Source organism: Mauremys reevesii, linkage group 21 (genome assembly GCF_016161935.1).
Source record: "Mauremys reevesii isolate NIE-2019 linkage group 21, ASM1616193v1, whole genome shotgun sequence".
In the NCBI taxonomy this organism is placed as follows: domain Eukaryota; kingdom Metazoa; phylum Chordata; order Testudines; family Geoemydidae; genus Mauremys; species Mauremys reevesii.
The window spans coordinates 3213538-3231046 of record NC_052643.1 but is presented as its reverse complement, the minus strand read 5'-3'; the positions used below and the strand labels follow the sequence as shown (position 1 = coordinate 3231046).

General features: G+C 40.4%; 1 protein-coding gene across 6 annotated transcripts in view; it reads right to left on the bottom strand.

Annotated features, from left to right (window-relative positions):
• Positions 1–17509, bottom strand: part of SPEN (spen family transcriptional repressor) — a 113074-nt gene that overhangs the window by 11525 nt on the left and 84040 nt on the right. For 4 of the 6 annotated variants that reach the window (XM_039508990.1, XM_039508987.1, XM_039508991.1 and 1 more), the window contains 6 exons: positions 16220–16345; positions 15475–15588; positions 14192–14305; positions 12766–12866; positions 1670–9602; positions 435–848 (listed from right to left, as the gene is read on the bottom strand). In XM_039508990.1, coding sequence (XP_039364924.1) covers positions 435–848; positions 1670–9602; positions 12766–12866; positions 14192–14305; positions 15475–15588; positions 16220–16345 — 8802 coding nt within the window. The remainder of the gene's footprint in view (positions 1–434; positions 849–1669; positions 9603–12765; positions 12867–14191; positions 14306–15474; positions 15589–16219; positions 16346–17509) is intronic. The other 2 variants (XM_039508988.1, XM_039508992.1) reach the window with 2 other exon arrangements.

The window sequence follows — 17509 nt, the reverse complement described above, 5'->3', positions numbered from 1 at the left end:
CCCCATGCTCCAGAATCTAATATTTTTTTAAATAAATAATCTCTAGCCTTCTTGATTTGCAAAGAGAATATTCCAAATGTGAACAGTCAGACTGTAGACAGTCAAACATGAACTCAGACATATGGACTCTTCTCATTCATCTCAATGAGGTGGTAACTCTTATCACTGGAGTCTAAGAATATTCACGTAAATGCCAACATTGTTAACTATTTCACTAGTGATAAAAGCACCCAAGAAAGTAGAGCGATGGTCACATTATGAAGAGTTGCATTACCTAATGTGAGTGGCACACAACATTTTTGGTGTCACAAGTGGGAGGAGCTTGGCAGAATACTACCGCTTATTTTTCCCTTTGCCCTAGTCCTGGTTCAGACATAACGAAACAAGCAACAGACAGCAGCTCAAGAAGGAGAAAGAGAAAGAGAGATACTTACTGTTAGGAGCTGAACCATATCCACAGGTCTCTGAGAAACAGAGTGAGGAGATGGATCTTGTATTAGAGCAGACTGAGGTTCCGAACGGGACAACGACAGCCCCGGTGGGGCCCCAGGGCCTGAAGTTGTAGGGATAAACAAAGATTGCTTCTGAACTGCCTGAGGCTGGTGTGGTGATGGAAGCTCCTGTTTCATTGAAATAGCAACAGGGGAAGGATAGGAAGTTTGGCCCGTATCTGCCTGTGCCCTCGGAAGATGTACATGAGGGTCTATCTGTGCTGCATGCCTATTTACAGTGCTGTGGTGGGTTTGCTCAGGTCCTGCTGCCTGTGACCCCTTGGAGTCCTGGGAAATCTGAGGAGTTTTGCTGCGCACCGGCTGACTGGGATGTGAGTGTTCACCTTCTGGCAGACCCTACAAAGCAATGATGGGAGAGAAAGGGAAAACTTTGGAGAATGCACAAATCTCTCTCATTTAACAATTAGACTTGGGAAACAGTCAAATGATTTCTCCTGCTTAAATCTTTCTAGACATCTATTGGGTTCTCAGTATGGTCCCTATCACTGTAGTATCTGACTTCCTCACACCTGTTAATAAATTTATTCTCACCACAGTAATGGGAGTTCTTACCAGTATTTTATAGATGAAGGCGCAAAAGCACAGAGACTTTCAAACACAGATGGAATCTGAATCCAGACCCCCAATTCAGCGCCTCAAGCTGCAGGACCACCCTTAACTACACCATCAACCCAACTAGGTATCGATATCTCACTCACTCCCATGCTATTTGTCTGCATAATACAGTAATTACTGGAGAGGAAAATAGCTACAAGTGAATGAACTCAAACAATGTGGCAGCTTGCCTATGTCGGGAATTGTTCCTCTCTTATATCACTACACCTAGGAATTTATAAATACATTTCATGCACTCCCAGAATGGAGCCCTGTTGTGATAAAAAGAAAATCAATTAGGGGATTCTCCCCCTTAATTCCTTCCTAGTAGCTTAAAAAAGGTGTTTATCCCATATTTCTCAAACAAAAATAACTGATTTTTAGCACTGTAGTACTATAAAACACAACCTTAAACGGAGAGGGCAGAGTGCAAGAGGAATGAGCCAAACTCATCCCAGTTGTAACTCCCACTACAGTCAGATGCAACTGCATTAGGACTATATTTATCATAATATGTTTTAAACTCAGGTAAAGGAAAACAGAGGAAATCATAATTTTCTCACCTGAGATGGGGTCATACTCCGGGAAGGCAGACCAATTGGCGATGCTCCAGGGAACTGAGGATGACCAAGCTGGGCTGCTGTATGGTAATTTCTCATGTCTCCATACACAGATCTATAATCATGAAAGGAACTCCCTGCAGGATGCATGATCTGTACTCCATGAGGTACAACCACAGGCTGTGTCAAAGGCAGTCCAGGAAGCTGGCTGCTGGGAGGGACGCTGAGGAGCCGGGGCTCACTGTGGGGAGAGTGCGCCATTTTGACTTCAGAAGACTTGGGCGCCTCTTTTCCAGGTTGTGGAGTCTTGCTGACTGGGGGAGTTTTCACAGACCCTTCTGGTGTTCTGGATTGTCTAGTTTCAGGGTGGTGGTCGCCCACTGCTGCCAAGTGTGGGTGCATCATCATCCTCACATCTCGAGGCACATTGTACTGGTCGAGTCTTATACCCGTAGCATGCATGCGATAATCTGTCTGCATTACTAACACGTCGGACTGTACAGGGGCTGACCCTCTACACACAGTATGATGGTAATGCATTTCATCTTCTGGGGGATGCTGAGAAGATAACGGAGGCATGACTATGTCTCTAATTGGAGCTGGCTGAGGTGTGCTGGATCTCTGAGGTCTAATTTCTATCTGAGGTTGTAGAGCTGCTCTGGGAGAGTGGAGCGCTTCTGGGCGGATGCCATAGGGAATACCAGGCAAAGGAGGGGTATTCATTCTCACTTCACCTTGTGACAGATGGCCAAGGGATACAGTCTGTGTTACACTATGAGGGGGCATTATAACAGATTGCTCAGGATGCATACTGGAGATGTATTGAGGCACAGGAATTCCTGGAGCCAGCATGACAGAGGTGTTACTAGATAAAGCTGGAGATGAGGTACTACCAGGATGACAAGTCCTTGGAAATGGAGAGGGAGAATGCCCACTTGTACGTGGGGAATGTGGCTCCTGTTTTGTAATCCCCAAATGAGAAATAGCCCGATCTGTTGGGGTGTTGGGTCCTGAGCTGACATGGTTTGCTTCTGAATGCATTTTACCAGACAGGGAAGGGTGATGAGGACTGACCCCAGGGCTCAAGTTTGATGGCTGAAGAGCCTTAGTCTCCACTTTCAGAGCAGTCAGATCAGGAAGTTTTTTGTTGGCGGAAGCTACACTTTGAGAGAGTACCATCTGGTTGTGAACTAGTACAGGTGGAGTGTTTACAGTTTGGGAGAGGACTTTAACAGGCCCTGACTGAGAAGCAGGAGTCTGGACAGAAAGGTGGCCTGATTCAGATTTCTCTAAGGTAGTGCGTTCTTGTTTAACGGAGGAGATCACAGGTGATGTATTGTAAGGTTGGGTTCCTAGTACCAAAGAATGGGTGGACACATTCCCATATCCTGTGGGAGTTTGAGAACCTTTCGGTGGTGGCTGCGATGGAGTAATAGGTTCTTGTTTAATTTGTGACTTGGACACAGACTGCTGAAACTCTATATCAACAGCACTTGCTGGAGGAATCTGACTGATCTTTGCACTAATTCGTTGAGGGCCTTCTGTTTTCTGTCCTGAGTAACTCAAAAGCACAACACCCTCTGAAGTGTTTACTCGCAGACCTGGGCTGGATCCAGTTTCCACGGGCCTATCTTCAATAACAGACATAGATCCTGGATGAAACCTGCTGTTATCATTTGTGCTAGGTCTCGGCTTGTATTTTGGTGAAGGCGCATTAACTAAACATGTCTGGGTTTGGGGGACTTGCTTCATCAATGTTATCCTTGGCGTTTCCTCTAGATCAATGCTATGGGATATTCTGCTTATAACGGAAGTAGCTTTGGGAGCAATAACTGTACTTATTTTTTCTTTCTCACTGAAAACTGGCGCCTCTGCTACTGGAGGATCCAAAGAATTAGTGATAGGAACGGCTGGCTTTTCCTCTGACACTGGTTTTATGGCCTCTGCTGGAGGATGAGGAGGTGCCTCCTCCAAACGAGGTGCACTAACTGGCTCAGCAACAGAAGTTGTGACATGCGTAGTAGCAAGGCTAGTTGCTGAAACATATTTGGGCTCCATAAGTATCTTCCTCAGAGTACTGGAGTTTGTATCAATATCAGATGCTTTAGTATCAGGGGGAAGAGCCGGCGGTGGGGTGGAACGAGCGCGGGTGTCATCGTGCCTTACAATCCATTCTGTCACGTTGGTGCTGGAATGGAGGGGGACTATCCCAGCTGGTGCAGGGGTGGGTAATTTTGCTGCAGTTGCAGAAGGAACTGAAGGAACAGTCATATTTGAAGCACTTGGTGGCGTAACGGGTGCATTTTCAATAGCTGACCGTAGCTTGAATCCAGTTTGGCTCACATCATCCACAGGAACGGGCTGGGAAGGTAGGTCCAGAGGAGCAGGAGCTTTAGGAGGGACATTGCTCTCAGAAACAGCTTCATGAGAAATTCTCTCAGTGGTTGCACCCTTGCTTGCATCAGTAATATTCAATTCAGTAGAAACCTGAACAGAGTTTTTATTTTGCTTTTCATCTTTCAAGGTTTCTTCTGGTTTTGCCTTAACTTCATTGGCATTAGGAGACTTACTTTGTACCCTTTCAGGCTCAAAAGCACTAACTTCGGCGGTATCCCCTTTCTTGCTCATGCTCCGTTTACGTCTTTGCCGGGTGGTCTTTTGGCGGCCTTTTTCCTTCCGAGAAACTTCGGTTTCCTGTAAAGTTTCAGCTTCCTGTGCAGAATTTGAAGATTCACTGAAGCTCACTTCAGCCTCCTTATTTTCTGCCTCTACTGTTGATGGGGTAGTGCCAGTTACTTGTTGCACGGAGGGTCCAACAGCAGCTTCTGTTTCCAAGATATTGTTAACTGCCTGATCAGTTTCAGGCTCCATTTCTTCCCTAGGGGATGGTAACACCACTGGTTCTGCAGGTATCTCAGATTCTGATTCAGCAGCAGGATAAGTTGGAGGAGCAGGAAAGCTTTCTGCTTCTCCAGAAATATCATTTATGATGGATCCAATAGCTGCTGCCAGTTCTGTTTCACTAGCCTGATGTGCAGGTTTGTCTCCCTCCTCCTCCTGACGAACTTCGGACACGTCAGCTGCCTGTTCTTTGTAAGCAGCAACTGATGGTGTTTCTGTGAGCTTTGCAATGTTCTCCACAGCCTGTTCAAGTTCAATCTGCTTTGCTAACTGGGCAGCTTCCGGTGATTGGTTTGATTCATGCATAATTTCTTTTTCTGTTTCCTGGAATGGATCTTCTGGCTCATTCTTTACAAAATGGGGTGACAAATTGTCCTCTTTTTGTGGGCTTTTGATTTTTGCTGGTGATATTGCCACAGGCTCTGCTTCCTCTTCACTTGGTCGCAGGGCACCTTTGACTTCATCAACATTGAGACGTATTTCCACATTTTTCAGACACAAGGATGCTTTATCTACAACAGTCTTGGCATTTCTAGATCTTCCTCGTTTGGATTTAGTAGCTTTTTCCGGGGCATTTTTTTTCTCTACAATCTCAACTGTGGGGGTTTCTGGAAGATTTTTGTCCACATCAAGTTCTTTTCTGTCACGTTTCTGTTCGCTTGTTGCTGCTTCTTTGTCTGTAGTCTTTAATTTATTGCTGTTCTCACTAATATTTTCTTCCTGACCAGCTGTTTCAGTGGCCTCTTCAGATTCTACAGCGATATCTGCCTTCGGTTCATTTTTCCCTTTTTTCCCCTGCTGACTGCTTGCAGCTAATGAATGACTATGTGTTAGTTTTTGGGATCTAGGAGATCTCCATCCCTCTGCAGGTTTAGGGGTTTCCACTGTTTCTTTAGTCTCAGTTTCTTCTGCTTCTTGCTGTACCGGTTCTGTCTTAATAGGAGAGATTTCTTCCTCAGGCTTACGGCGTGATTTTGGAGGCCTTCCTCTTCTTGGTGTGGTAGGAACAGTTGTTACAGTCTCCTGCGGTTCCTTTTCTCCTCTTTTTCTGGTAGACCTAGTTACCTCTGCCGGATCCTTCACTGGAGATGGGCCTTCATTGTCTCCTGTGGTAGCATAAACGGATCTTACATTTCTGCGTCTAGTTCGACCTACTGGCAAACTTGGCTCTACGTTTTCTGGCTCTGTTGCAGCACTAGGAGATTTAGCAGCATTTCTTGACACTTTTTCTGCTTCTACTTTCAATTCTAAAAGTTTCTGTGCTTCACCACGAGGAGAGCTTGATCTTTTAAGTTTTTCACGGTCAATCCTTTCACTCTTCCTTGTGACAGGTTTCTCTGTGATATTTGTTGTGGCTGACTGAACAGGAGTCTTGGAACGTTTACTTTTGTATGATTTTTTATCTTTTACAACAACCGGGGGTTCAACTTCCATGTCATTGTCAGAAACAGGCGGCAAAATCTCAGCAACTACCTCTGCTTTCTGACTTGCATTAGGATCGGTGTTAGCAGCAGGTAGGGCATTTTCCTCTTTAGGTTTGCTAGATTCATCAGACTTTTGAACCAATTTGGGAAGTGGTGGAATCAAGTGTGTGTTGTCAGGTTCTGGATCTACGTTGATGTCTGTTTGTGAAAATGAAGCTCCCGGTGTAGGCGGCTTTGTATCCAAGTATGAAGGATGCTCTGTAGATACTGAGTCTTCCTCAGAAGCCAGAGTTGCAGGAATGACATCTTTATTGACTTCTATTACTGGGGGCGGTTCAAGTTGCTCAGGTGGTTCTACTTTGACAGGAGCAACAAGTTCAGGAAGAGGTTTTGGTTCTTCTGTTGTAGAAGCAAGTTCAGATGGCCTTTCTTCTCTTGCAGAAGTTATATCCACTACTATTTTTTCATTTGCTACCTTCTCAGATATGACTGGTGCTGATTCTTGAGGTACAACTGTGACTGAAGAAGGCCCAACTAATGATGAAGATTTATGTTCTGGTTCTTTATTATCAGGAACAGTTTCTGGTGTCTTAGGCCGATTTTCTTTGTCTTCCTGCTTTTCCGCTTCTTTTGGTTTTTGATCTTTCTCCTTTTCTTTTTGCTGCATTCGGGTTAGCTCAATAAATCTACTGTGAAAAAGAACAACCGGTTCTTGCACCAACTCAGATGCACTGTTACTCCCATCAGAAGAAGTCTGTCTCCCATATATTCGACCAGAAATGAAGTCCAGGTCATCATCTTTTCTTTCTAAATGCTGTAGACGTTTAGAATCTTGTTCAAAGATTGAGCTATGTAAAAATCGAGAAGCAAACAATTCCTGTCTCTCTTGCTCCTCCTCTTTATGATCCTCTTTCTTATCATCTAGTTTTCCTTCTGAATCAGTCCTGATTTTTTTCTTTTTCATATACCAAGATGGAATAGGTCTTGGAGCAGAGTCAACTTTCTCTTTGTCTTTATTGTTTCTAAAACTAGCAAATCTTGAGTCCCAATCCAGAAAAGACCAGTTTTCTTCTCTAGATGAAGAGAGAGATTTAGCTCTTTCAAGCAAGGCTTTTGTGTCTGGTGTGATTGTCTTATCCAATGCAAAGGAGTAAAATTTGTTTCTTTCTAAAGAAGTTGACAGCCTTTCCTCTCTTTCTCTGTCCCTTAATAAAAAAGATAACCTGGAACTCTCTAATAACGATGAGGCTTTAGGAGAATGGGGTTTATTTTCATTGTCGTCATCAGAATCTGAAGGTACCTCCCCTGGTTCCAGGTCCCGTACAGACCGCTTTCGTATGCTGTCTCTTTTAACTATACTACTTGGGAAGCTAATGTCAACTCTGCCAGGCTCTTGTTTCACTTGAGATTCCCATCGATTTGATTCATCTTCAGAACTAAGTACCGATAGCTTTATTTTGGCCATTTCTGCCATCTGCTCCCTTCTGCTAGAATCATAGGGATTAAATTTTAGGGATTCCTCCCTCACAGTCATATTGGAATATGAAAGACCCTTTTCTTCTATTTTAGGTGATTCTTTGGTTTCTTTTAATGGCATTAGCCTTGGGGAATCTAGCGTGTCATCATCCTCATGAAAAGGAAAGTGTCTGATACTAGGTGAACAGGCAGTCCTTTCAGAATCTTCACTCACCTGGCGAGAGCTTCTATAGTTCCTCTCTCTTTTAGTGCTAATTTCAAAATCAAAATGGTCAGTCTTTTTCTTTTTACTTGGTGGAGAATCATCTGTGACATCTTGTGGGGGTTTGCCCACCTCGTGAACCAGGCTACGCCTTTCATATTCGTCTACTTCTTTTTTTGGACTGCCAAACTTCTCAGACTTTGCTATCTCCATTTCCATCTGCTGTTTTAATCTGCGACTTTGCTCCATTTGTTTTCTATAACTTTGTGTGTAATCAATGTCAATACCAATTTTCTCTTCTGTATCAGCTGACTGAGGTTTCTCCTGGCCAAGTTTATGGTCAGGAAACTCATCAGGAAGACCACAGAAATTTTTCTTCATGTCCTCTCTCTCTGTTCCTTGATCATCTAACAGCTGCATTTGTTTGTGCTGTGGTTTTATTGGATTAAGTTTTTTAGAAAGGATTTCTTGAGTTTCCACTGGTTCATCAACAGGCTCTCCTAGCCGAGGCTGCAGTTCTAAACTGGGACGCAAGCCAATCCCAACGGAAACATTAGCAGGCTCCTGTGTATCTTTGGGGCTGGTAACAGTAATAAGTCTTTCCAGTTTAATTTTTTTAGATTCCCTTTTAAGCATCTCTTTCCTCAAGGGCTTTCTTTCCAATTCTCCTTCCCGTAACACTGTAACTTCTCTAGATGAAGTTGTCACATCAAGTTGCTTTTTCAAGACCATGCGTGCAGCATCTTCCTCGTCTTGGCTGCTTCTTTTAACTTCCAGTTTTTGCCTGTCAGGTTTCAAGTTTGCATCAGCAAAACGTCTTTTACGAGCCTCTAACTTGTCAAGATCTACTGCGTTTGCCCCTTCTGTAGTCTGCTCTGTCTTCAAGTGTTTCTTGGACTTCAATTTTCCCTCTTTATCAACTACTTCTACATGACTGGCAAGTACCTTCTCTTTTGGCACCTTAGTTCTAACAGGTTCCAGTTTAGACTGGTCAGATTTTGTTTGCTCAATTTGAGATGTCTGGACTTTTTGTTCAAGAAGTGGAGATTTAATAGTGTCATTATCAAGCTTTGCTCTCAGTTTCTCCAAAGCAGGCTGATCAATAACTTTCCCTTCCTTTTCTTTTACTCGAGTCAGCACCACACATGGCATTAGTTCCAGGCGGTTTTTGGCTGTCCCTTCTTTGTCAGCTCTCTCTTTACTCTGTTTACTATTGCCCTTTAATTTTTCAGGGCTGGGTTCTCTCTCATTTTCTTGGTCTGTTTCAGAAGACTGAGAGCTTGGTGAATGAATTTTTGCTTTTCGTTTCTGCTTATCAGTTTTATCCTTTTCTAGTTTTTCTGGCTTCTCTTTCCTCACCAAACGTTTGTCTTTGTCTATTCTCTCTTGGTCAAAAGCACGTTCTTTATCATTTTTCTCATTTTTTGCGTAACGCTCTACACGCGTCTTGTCAAGTTTGTCATATCTTGGAGGAGAAAGTGAGCTGCAGCTCCCACTCCGATCTGAAGACCTGCTGTAGATCCTCCTTTCAGAATCACTCTGAAGCCTTTCTGATTGCGAGGGAGACGCTCCAGGGCTCTGCGGCCGTCTGGAGTGAGCTGGACTTTGACTACGTTCAATTGGCCTCCTTTCATGATCTCTGTCCCGATCCGATTCAAACCGCTCTCTTTCCCTCTCCCTCTCTCGTTGTCTATAACTGTATTCTCTTATATCTTGTTCATAAGGATCTCCTCTGTAATCCCTGTATTCACGTGGATCGTCATAATATCGTGGGTCATAGTAGTCTCCTTGATAAGGATCCCATTCTGCATAAAATTCTCTGCTTCGTGCAGGATATTCTCTCCTAGGATCTTCAGGATACGTCCCTGGAGTTCTAACAGTCTCATAGTAAGTACGGTCAGGCGCATATTCATAAGATCCTCTTCTTTCATCTCTGCCAAAAACAAGAACAATACAGTGGTTAGTTTTCCCTGTTAACCAAAATGTTGAATTATGAAACTTTTCTACATGAAAAATTATTTTATGATTGTTTCTTTATTTAGTTATATATCATGGCAGATAATCATAGCTGTACCGATCGATTTAACAACAATGAATAAGTGCATAGTGGATGAATCAATGTGTTAGTCTCAGTTATTTTGTTCATCAGGTAGCTTGGGTGAACATCTTTGAATCAATCCTATTATCGTGGGGTTTTTTTTGTTTTTGTTTTTTAGCGCCAAATTAGTATTTACATCCTTATTCAGGGAACAAATATAAACCAATTTGATGAAACTGTACCCTACAGAGCAAAAGCTTCACTGTATATATAAAGACCCCCCACTTTCAAAAGCTGCTACTATGAGAGAGCAGTAATTAGCTCTGAAAACATACATCAGATCAAATGTCAAGGTTTCCATCTCTCAACTAGTAACTTGTAACCAGTAAGAGGCAGATAGAGGGGTTGGTTTTTTTTGTATCTTTGTTACATTAGAAGTGCATGGAGTACTCTGATTCCCCAACCATTTAAAAGTATGTTTTACACCCTCTCTAGTGCTAAAAGTGGAATGTTTCTACCTTGTAAGAAGTATACAAAAAGAAAAACGACCCCTTCCCCCCCTAAAAGGGGCACACACTTTCATTCTGCACAAGATTACAGAATATTATGAATTGCAACTGTCAGGAGACAGCTAATGAGGACAGGTGGAGTCATGCTAATGAGCTCGAGTTGACCACTGGAAGTTCAGGCCAAATTCATATAGCACCAAAACCTGTCTCTTTAAAATAAAAAAGTTAATCTGAAAAAAATGGCTACCCTTTGCACTGCAGACTGTCACCCAGTGGGTCTGTCCACCTGGCAAAATGCTTTATAAATGATAAATTGCTGAGCCATATGATAAACTGCATTTATCATATGCCTCAGATTGCCTCACTTGTACTTTGCCCCAACCCGTCTCCTTTGGGACGATGTTTAACTACTACAATAGCTCAGGCAGCTTTGAGCACCTGTCATTTTAAAAAAGTCAACCTGACACAAAGAAGTTCCCAAAGAACTTACACTTGCACAAGACCCAGAATGTGTAATACACAAAAATTCTGAATCATTAACAGGTTTAGGGTCAAATATTTCATGACCCTGAAGACCTTAAAACAGGTGCTTTGTACTATTCAAATGAAAATTCCCAGTTTTTCAAAGGGGCACATATAACTTGCTTCTAGTCCTAGAAAGTTCTGATATGTGGGGCCTTAAAACTGTAACATTTTTATGTAGAAAAGTTATCTAATGTATTTGTAGAATTTGATAAAATGTATTCATTATAATTTCTCTCTCTCCCCGAGCCCTGTACACTCATAAAAGTAAGAAAACCTGGCTTTACAGCTAGAAGGATACAGTCCCAATAAAATGTTTAGAAATTATCTATAGCATTTTAAAAAAGATTTTCTGTAAAATGGTGTGTAACATACAGATTATATAATAATGTGGTATATAGTTGTTACACAAAATGGTGTCCTGCATAATTTAAGTTGTGGCTTTATTATTCATGAGTAACACGCTCACCCCAACAGACCTCTATGCTCCCTGGTTCACTGCTCCCAAGTAAAGATTATGTGAACATTCAAATCAGACATTGGTTTGGATAATGACAACTGATTTTTTAAAGAAAGAAAGAAAAACAGATGTCTAAGTTTCATCTTGTTCTAGAAAAATGCGTTCTAGTCAGAAATATTTCACAGCAAAGATCAGCTCAAATGGCATGTGTGTACTAAAAGACATCTGATGAATGCAATTCTCTTTTTCTAATTCAGTGTGGTTCAGCCAGAGGAAATTGTCACTGCCTGCCTGCTGGCAGATCACAATTCTTGGCAATGATTTGGGAACACACCAATTCATTTCCATTATGCAAATTATCGTTTCCAATTTCCAAACTAATCTTCACTTTTTAAAAGCTGGCAACATTACATATGTTATTTTGATCTACTTAGATCTAAAACAAGAGCAGCACGTTTTGAGATAATGTGTAGCTCACTAGTGTAAACAATACCACGCTGGACTCATTTACAAGAATTCAGAATCTTAACATATAAGCCAGTTTTTAAAACAGTCATAAAAATTTACCGACTCGTTTACTTGCCCATCCTTTAGCAAGTCATTAGTAATGAAAAAATTCGTAGGTTTTTCAACAATCCAAAAAATTATGAGTGGAACTGTGTTAGGCTGCATTAAACCAGAGTCTAGAGAAATGAGTGACCCTTCTGCAACCCCATGTATAATCCTACACACCATGATGACAGATGCTATAGAAAAATATCTAGATAGAAGATATTTTTCATGACAAATAGCAAAAGAAATTGAAGTCCTGCTCAGAGCTTTTACTATTTTAGCAATACTAGAAATCATACTGCTAGGGAAGTGGTGGTCTGAGTGTAAACTTCACTTTCAGCTCAATAGATTAGAAAAATATCTGACTGATGTTAATAGCACGTGTTGCTTGTTAATTTATATACTATTTTGAGAGTGGGGAGAGGAGTTACACAAAGCACTCTTTCCATTCCCTAGCTATTAATAGATGAAGCAGCAAATCAGCTGGGTAGCTGAGCATATATAGAAACTAGCTGACCAAAAGTTTCAGTCAAATTTTTCACATACACCTTAATTTTAGTATGTGATGCAGTTCAGAGCCATAATCCATTGCTTGGCTTTTATCTGCCAATTTGTGTAGCTTAAGGCTGATAATTTACATCTGTGAAAAGGAGTTTAAAAAGCTAAAAATTAAAACTAAGATACTAAAATACATACAAAAACTGCAGCACATTCCATGAGAGCACCTGTCTGCTTTAAATGTATCATCTGTGTCAATTATGACCACAGAAAGCTTTCTGCACCAAGTTCAAACTGTAATAGTCACTTTTCAATGAAACTTACATCTTAAAAAGGAGGGAGAGTCAACAGGATAAAGAGTATGCGCGCTCTAGGAGGAGGGAGTAGGCTTGAGAGAGAATCTTTTATTTTAAAGATTACTTTAACTATAATTTGGGCGTTATGTCCTGGAATTTTAACTACATTTAAAATCCTATTTGAAAAGCAAGAGAATGGAATCAATGTATTAGATACATGCCTTCTTTCTGCTAGCATTTCATAGAAGTCTCTGATATCTTGACCCGTTTTCTCCATGGAATGATAAAACGCCAATTGACTCTCTCGGTTTGCAAAATCCACCTGAAAAATAAAGGGTAATACATGTTCAGTAAAAGAAATATTCCATTTTGACAGGTTTTCAATGTCTCCTGCAGTTCTTGAAGATGGAAGCAGAAGGGAAAGAGTGGGTGTGATACAGTTAAAAAAACCCAGTCCTCAGGACTGGAATTACTCCTGCTGAGATGAAAGACCTTTCCCTTATTATAAGTGTGCTGCAAAGCACAATGTATTTTTATGGAGATACACAAATAAATTCTGGTCAGGATATTTTCTTTCAGCTAGTGAAGAAAATTCAACTGAAATAATTGTGTTTCAAGGAACAAAAGCAAAATTATTAAATAGTAATACCACCGCCGACACTTTGTAGTTATATAGTGCCTTTCATCCCAGGATATCAAAGCACTTTACAAAGGTTGGATCAACCTTATTAATCCCCTTTACAGATGGGAGTATAAATGACTTGCTCAAGGTTATATAGAAAGGCAATGGCAAGGATGGGAACAGAATCCAGGAATCCTGACTCCCAGCTCTAATCATGACTTGCTGTTTCCCAACTGCTTGCTACAACGCTGAGAAAATAATGGCACAATTTATTGGGGGGGGGGGAATAAAAATTAAGATTTAGAATGGGTTTGTCAAAATGCATTTGACACAATGCAACAGTTTTTACATTAAAAAGGAATTTTAAATAATCAGTTTAGAAGAAACAGTAACAGAGCGCACACACATAATAAGGGTGTTTTTTGTTTCAAAATCACTAAGGAGTAAGACCTACAAACACAAGATACAAAATCTTTAATGACCATATCTTTTATTCCATATAAAGGCTACTTATTATATTCAACCACCACACTTAGAAAACTATATAATGTATTCAAAACTTCTAACCACCACAAACATCGAATTTCTAGATGAATACACCAGGTGAAAGATCATGCTTGAAGTGATTACCCACTCTTTAGGAGAGGAGGAAGAGGAGGAGAAAGATAATTCAGAGATTGGGCTAACACTCCAAACTCCTGGATTAGCTTGGTGCCTTTGTAGTATTGCTTCTCAGTCACTAGCAACAGATAATAATAATAATATTGACACCAACACCCAGAAGCTTAGAGATGCAAGTTCAGTGGGAAAAATGACAGAATACTGGAGAAAGCTTTCTGAGTAACAGGTCAAAATGCCCTAACACCTTAAGCCGAGTGTAAAAGGTTAGTTTAACCCTTTGAGATTTAGGACCTATATGTCCCACTACATATTCTTTTGGCTGGCAATTTGCAAAATGCCAGCATTTTAAGGGGGTAAGACCTGAATACAATTTTTTTTTCTTTTTTAGAGGTCATTCTGCACACCTTAATTTTATTCCCACCGATTTTCCTCCCCTTGGTCTCTTTTACAGCTGCTTGTGCATATTCAATTTCATTGTAGAGAACCAGGGCCATGCCTTTTAAGCGGTCAAACACCACCTGTAAAAAACAAAAAAACAAAACAAAAACCAAATAAGAGCCTCATCCACAGGACTTAATGTCAGTCCCAACAAAATCCTAAATCATGAGGACACCGGTAAGAAAATAATTTTTAATCAAGGAAAATTTTCAGGCTTTTTTTAATGAGACATATTGTAATGAAGAGACAGTAAAAGAACAAGGGACTGCTTTGAATTGTGGATATTGTGGCTTGAGGTATATTATGCCTTTATTTTGTTTTTCTGTATTTTACTTGTATTATTTTCTTTGGTGACTGAGTATTGCTGTGTCATTGTTTACTTGAATATTTCTGAAAAAATTCCAATAAATTATAGGGGGGAAAAAAGGTAAGAGGAACATTTAATCACAAAATGAAAACAAACTGTATTGTTACAAACTGTAGTACTATTCTTCAATTGCTATATGTGCACAATTCAGAAACACTTGTTTGTCTTCGCAACATACACATTCAAACAACAAAAGCTACATTAAAAGAATGTCAAAGCTGCAACATGTACCCACAGAAATCTTGAGGAGTTATGGCCCCAATCCTGCAAACATTTACACAAGCTTAACTTTAAGCACATGAATAGTCCCACTGAAGTCAATTGGACAACTCACAAGCTTAAAGTTAAGCATGTGCTCAAATACCTACATGCAATGGGACCTGATAGTTCACAGTTCAAGTGTCCCACTATGTTGCACAACTATGACATTTTTATGTACCTTTTCTTGTATGAATTTCCTGTGGGGGTTTTTCTGAGTCATTTCTGGTCTATTTGGGAAAAAAACATAATTATGTCTAATTATGTAATTAGCACGCACAAATATAATCACATAATTAGACTGCATTGTTCCAACATGAAACAACATCAGAATTCTAAAGAAACTTTGTAGTGGGAAAGACTGTACTGCACAAGAGCAGCAGATTAGTTCTAAAGTTTGTTATCTCGGCTCATTCAAAATATCATCATCAAAATACCAAAAGCAACTAGTCTATGTTTTGGACCAACAGGCTGAAAAGCTACAGTGCCTTGGAGGCCAAATTTCAACCCAGAGAGAAATTCTATGTCTGAGCTATAAAACCCTGGAAGTCAGGGTTGAAAGGACAGGATGTAAAGAGAGGAAGACAGTAAACGTCAAACCACACACCAAAGCCTCCCACCTACCTTTACCACGGGCCCGTATCGGCAGAAATGTCGAGTTAAATACTGATCCGTTACGTTTGTAGAAAGACCATCTAACCACACGCAGTTTGTAGGCATGCTCTTTCCAAAACCCAGCTGAACACAAAAGGGCAAAACTTCCATCAGTACAATTTACAATTATTAAACTAATTTAACAGAGCATGCCTAATTTAGAATTATCTGAAGAAAACTATTAATTTGTATAGTTTTTTTTTAATTAGCATCTCACGCAGGTGCAAGCAACTCAAAATCATAAAAATAATTCTGCATGCTTAAATAAATACAACGTTCATTTAATATATTTGGATTTTGTGCAAATTTAGTGCTTCTGAAAGGTGTCAGATTGACAACTCTGGGGACTGAAATAATCTTCTTTTCCCCAGAACAGGTGCAGCACTGGCAGGAGCAGTGCAATCTTCCTACACTGCCCCACCAAACACTGACCTGGATGGACTACCTTTAAAAATAAGATAAATCAGCCTCCATGTCCATTCAATCCTTGGCCTCTCTGCTGCAATTGCCAATAAAGTTACCAAATGTCTGTCGTGGTGGTGGTTGAAAATATATCACTATCTAATCTGACCTACAAAGTAGCAGCAAGAAAGGCAAAAGTAGTACAAAAAAACCAAAACCCTTCACTTCCACAGTCTAAGCTGACAAAGAATTATCGAACACTGAAAACAAAATTAGCCAGAAGGATAATGCGTTCATAGGAGGATTTCTTTACCTTGAGACGGTTATTTCCAAGGTATTCCCCATCCATCTTCTTAATTGCTTTACATACACTTGCAATATCACAGTACTGCAGGAATGCATACTGAGGAACTCCATTCACTTTCTTAATGTCAATATCCTGAAGAAAAAAAAAAGCAGTCAATGCTCAGCAATATGCCAGCAAGTAAACAGATTCAGCTGTATAAACTAGATCTAAATGGATTTTTCCCCCCTAAAACAAGCCATGTACCACAGCTAGCATTGCTTAATTAACATTTTACTCAAAAAGATGATTTAAATATTAGCAGATAGCGAGATGCATTGCTTTACTGCTTCTCGTTCCAGTGGTATAACCAAACCCTTCTTGATGCAACAAAAGCTCTTCACAATGAAAATTTAAAGCTAGAAAGGGATGTTGCTGAACACCCAAGATGGTTAATGTGATCTACTCACAGAATAGCAGCTTTTGTTTGTTAATACTGTGTGAAACAGAGGTACTCAGAATCATAACAAGCACAGAAATACAACTTAGTTTTCTCCTGGGAAGGCCTCAAGGGAAACAACCTGTCTCAAACCAATAGCTGGTTTGTGATGGAAGAGCCAAACAGGCTTACTTTTCCAAATCAACTCAATCCATCCACTCTGTTCCTATAAATAGACGACAATGCTGAACTATTCTCTTAAAACAAGTTGGCACCGATTAGATGAAGGCAAAAAAAGAAGAACTACATCCCACTGCTGACACATTACCCAAGAGACCTCAGGCATGTTAAAAAACTGATGCAATCAGAGGAAAACAATTTATGTGTAACAAAACCTGGTTTTAATCAACTTAAATAATAGCAGGTTCAGAACTGACATTTGGTCAACATTCAGGCTTACTGTACTGGCATACATACTTAGTCTCAGAACAAACCCATCATATTATGATTCATTGCACGCTGAAAATAGAAGGTAGAGATTTGATCTGATTTTTTAAACAGCACAAGCTTCCTTTGTGAGCCATGTGCCAATGCTAGCACACTAATTTGAGTATATATGTTCAAATGCTCAAGATAAACTAATTTCATAGTTAATACATTTAAGGACCAGGCCATAGTTTAACATGAGATTCATCCTGAAGCCCTTAGGAAATTAAGTAAACTGGAAGAGATTTACTCAAGAATGGGAGTTCTACAGATGCAGCCTAATGATTAAAGTGAAATACTAATAAAGGACTACATTTCCACGTGTCTAGAGTAGGACTACTGCAGCCCTGGCAAACTGTTTTTGTCCACTCTCCTTTGGCAAGCAATTTATTTTG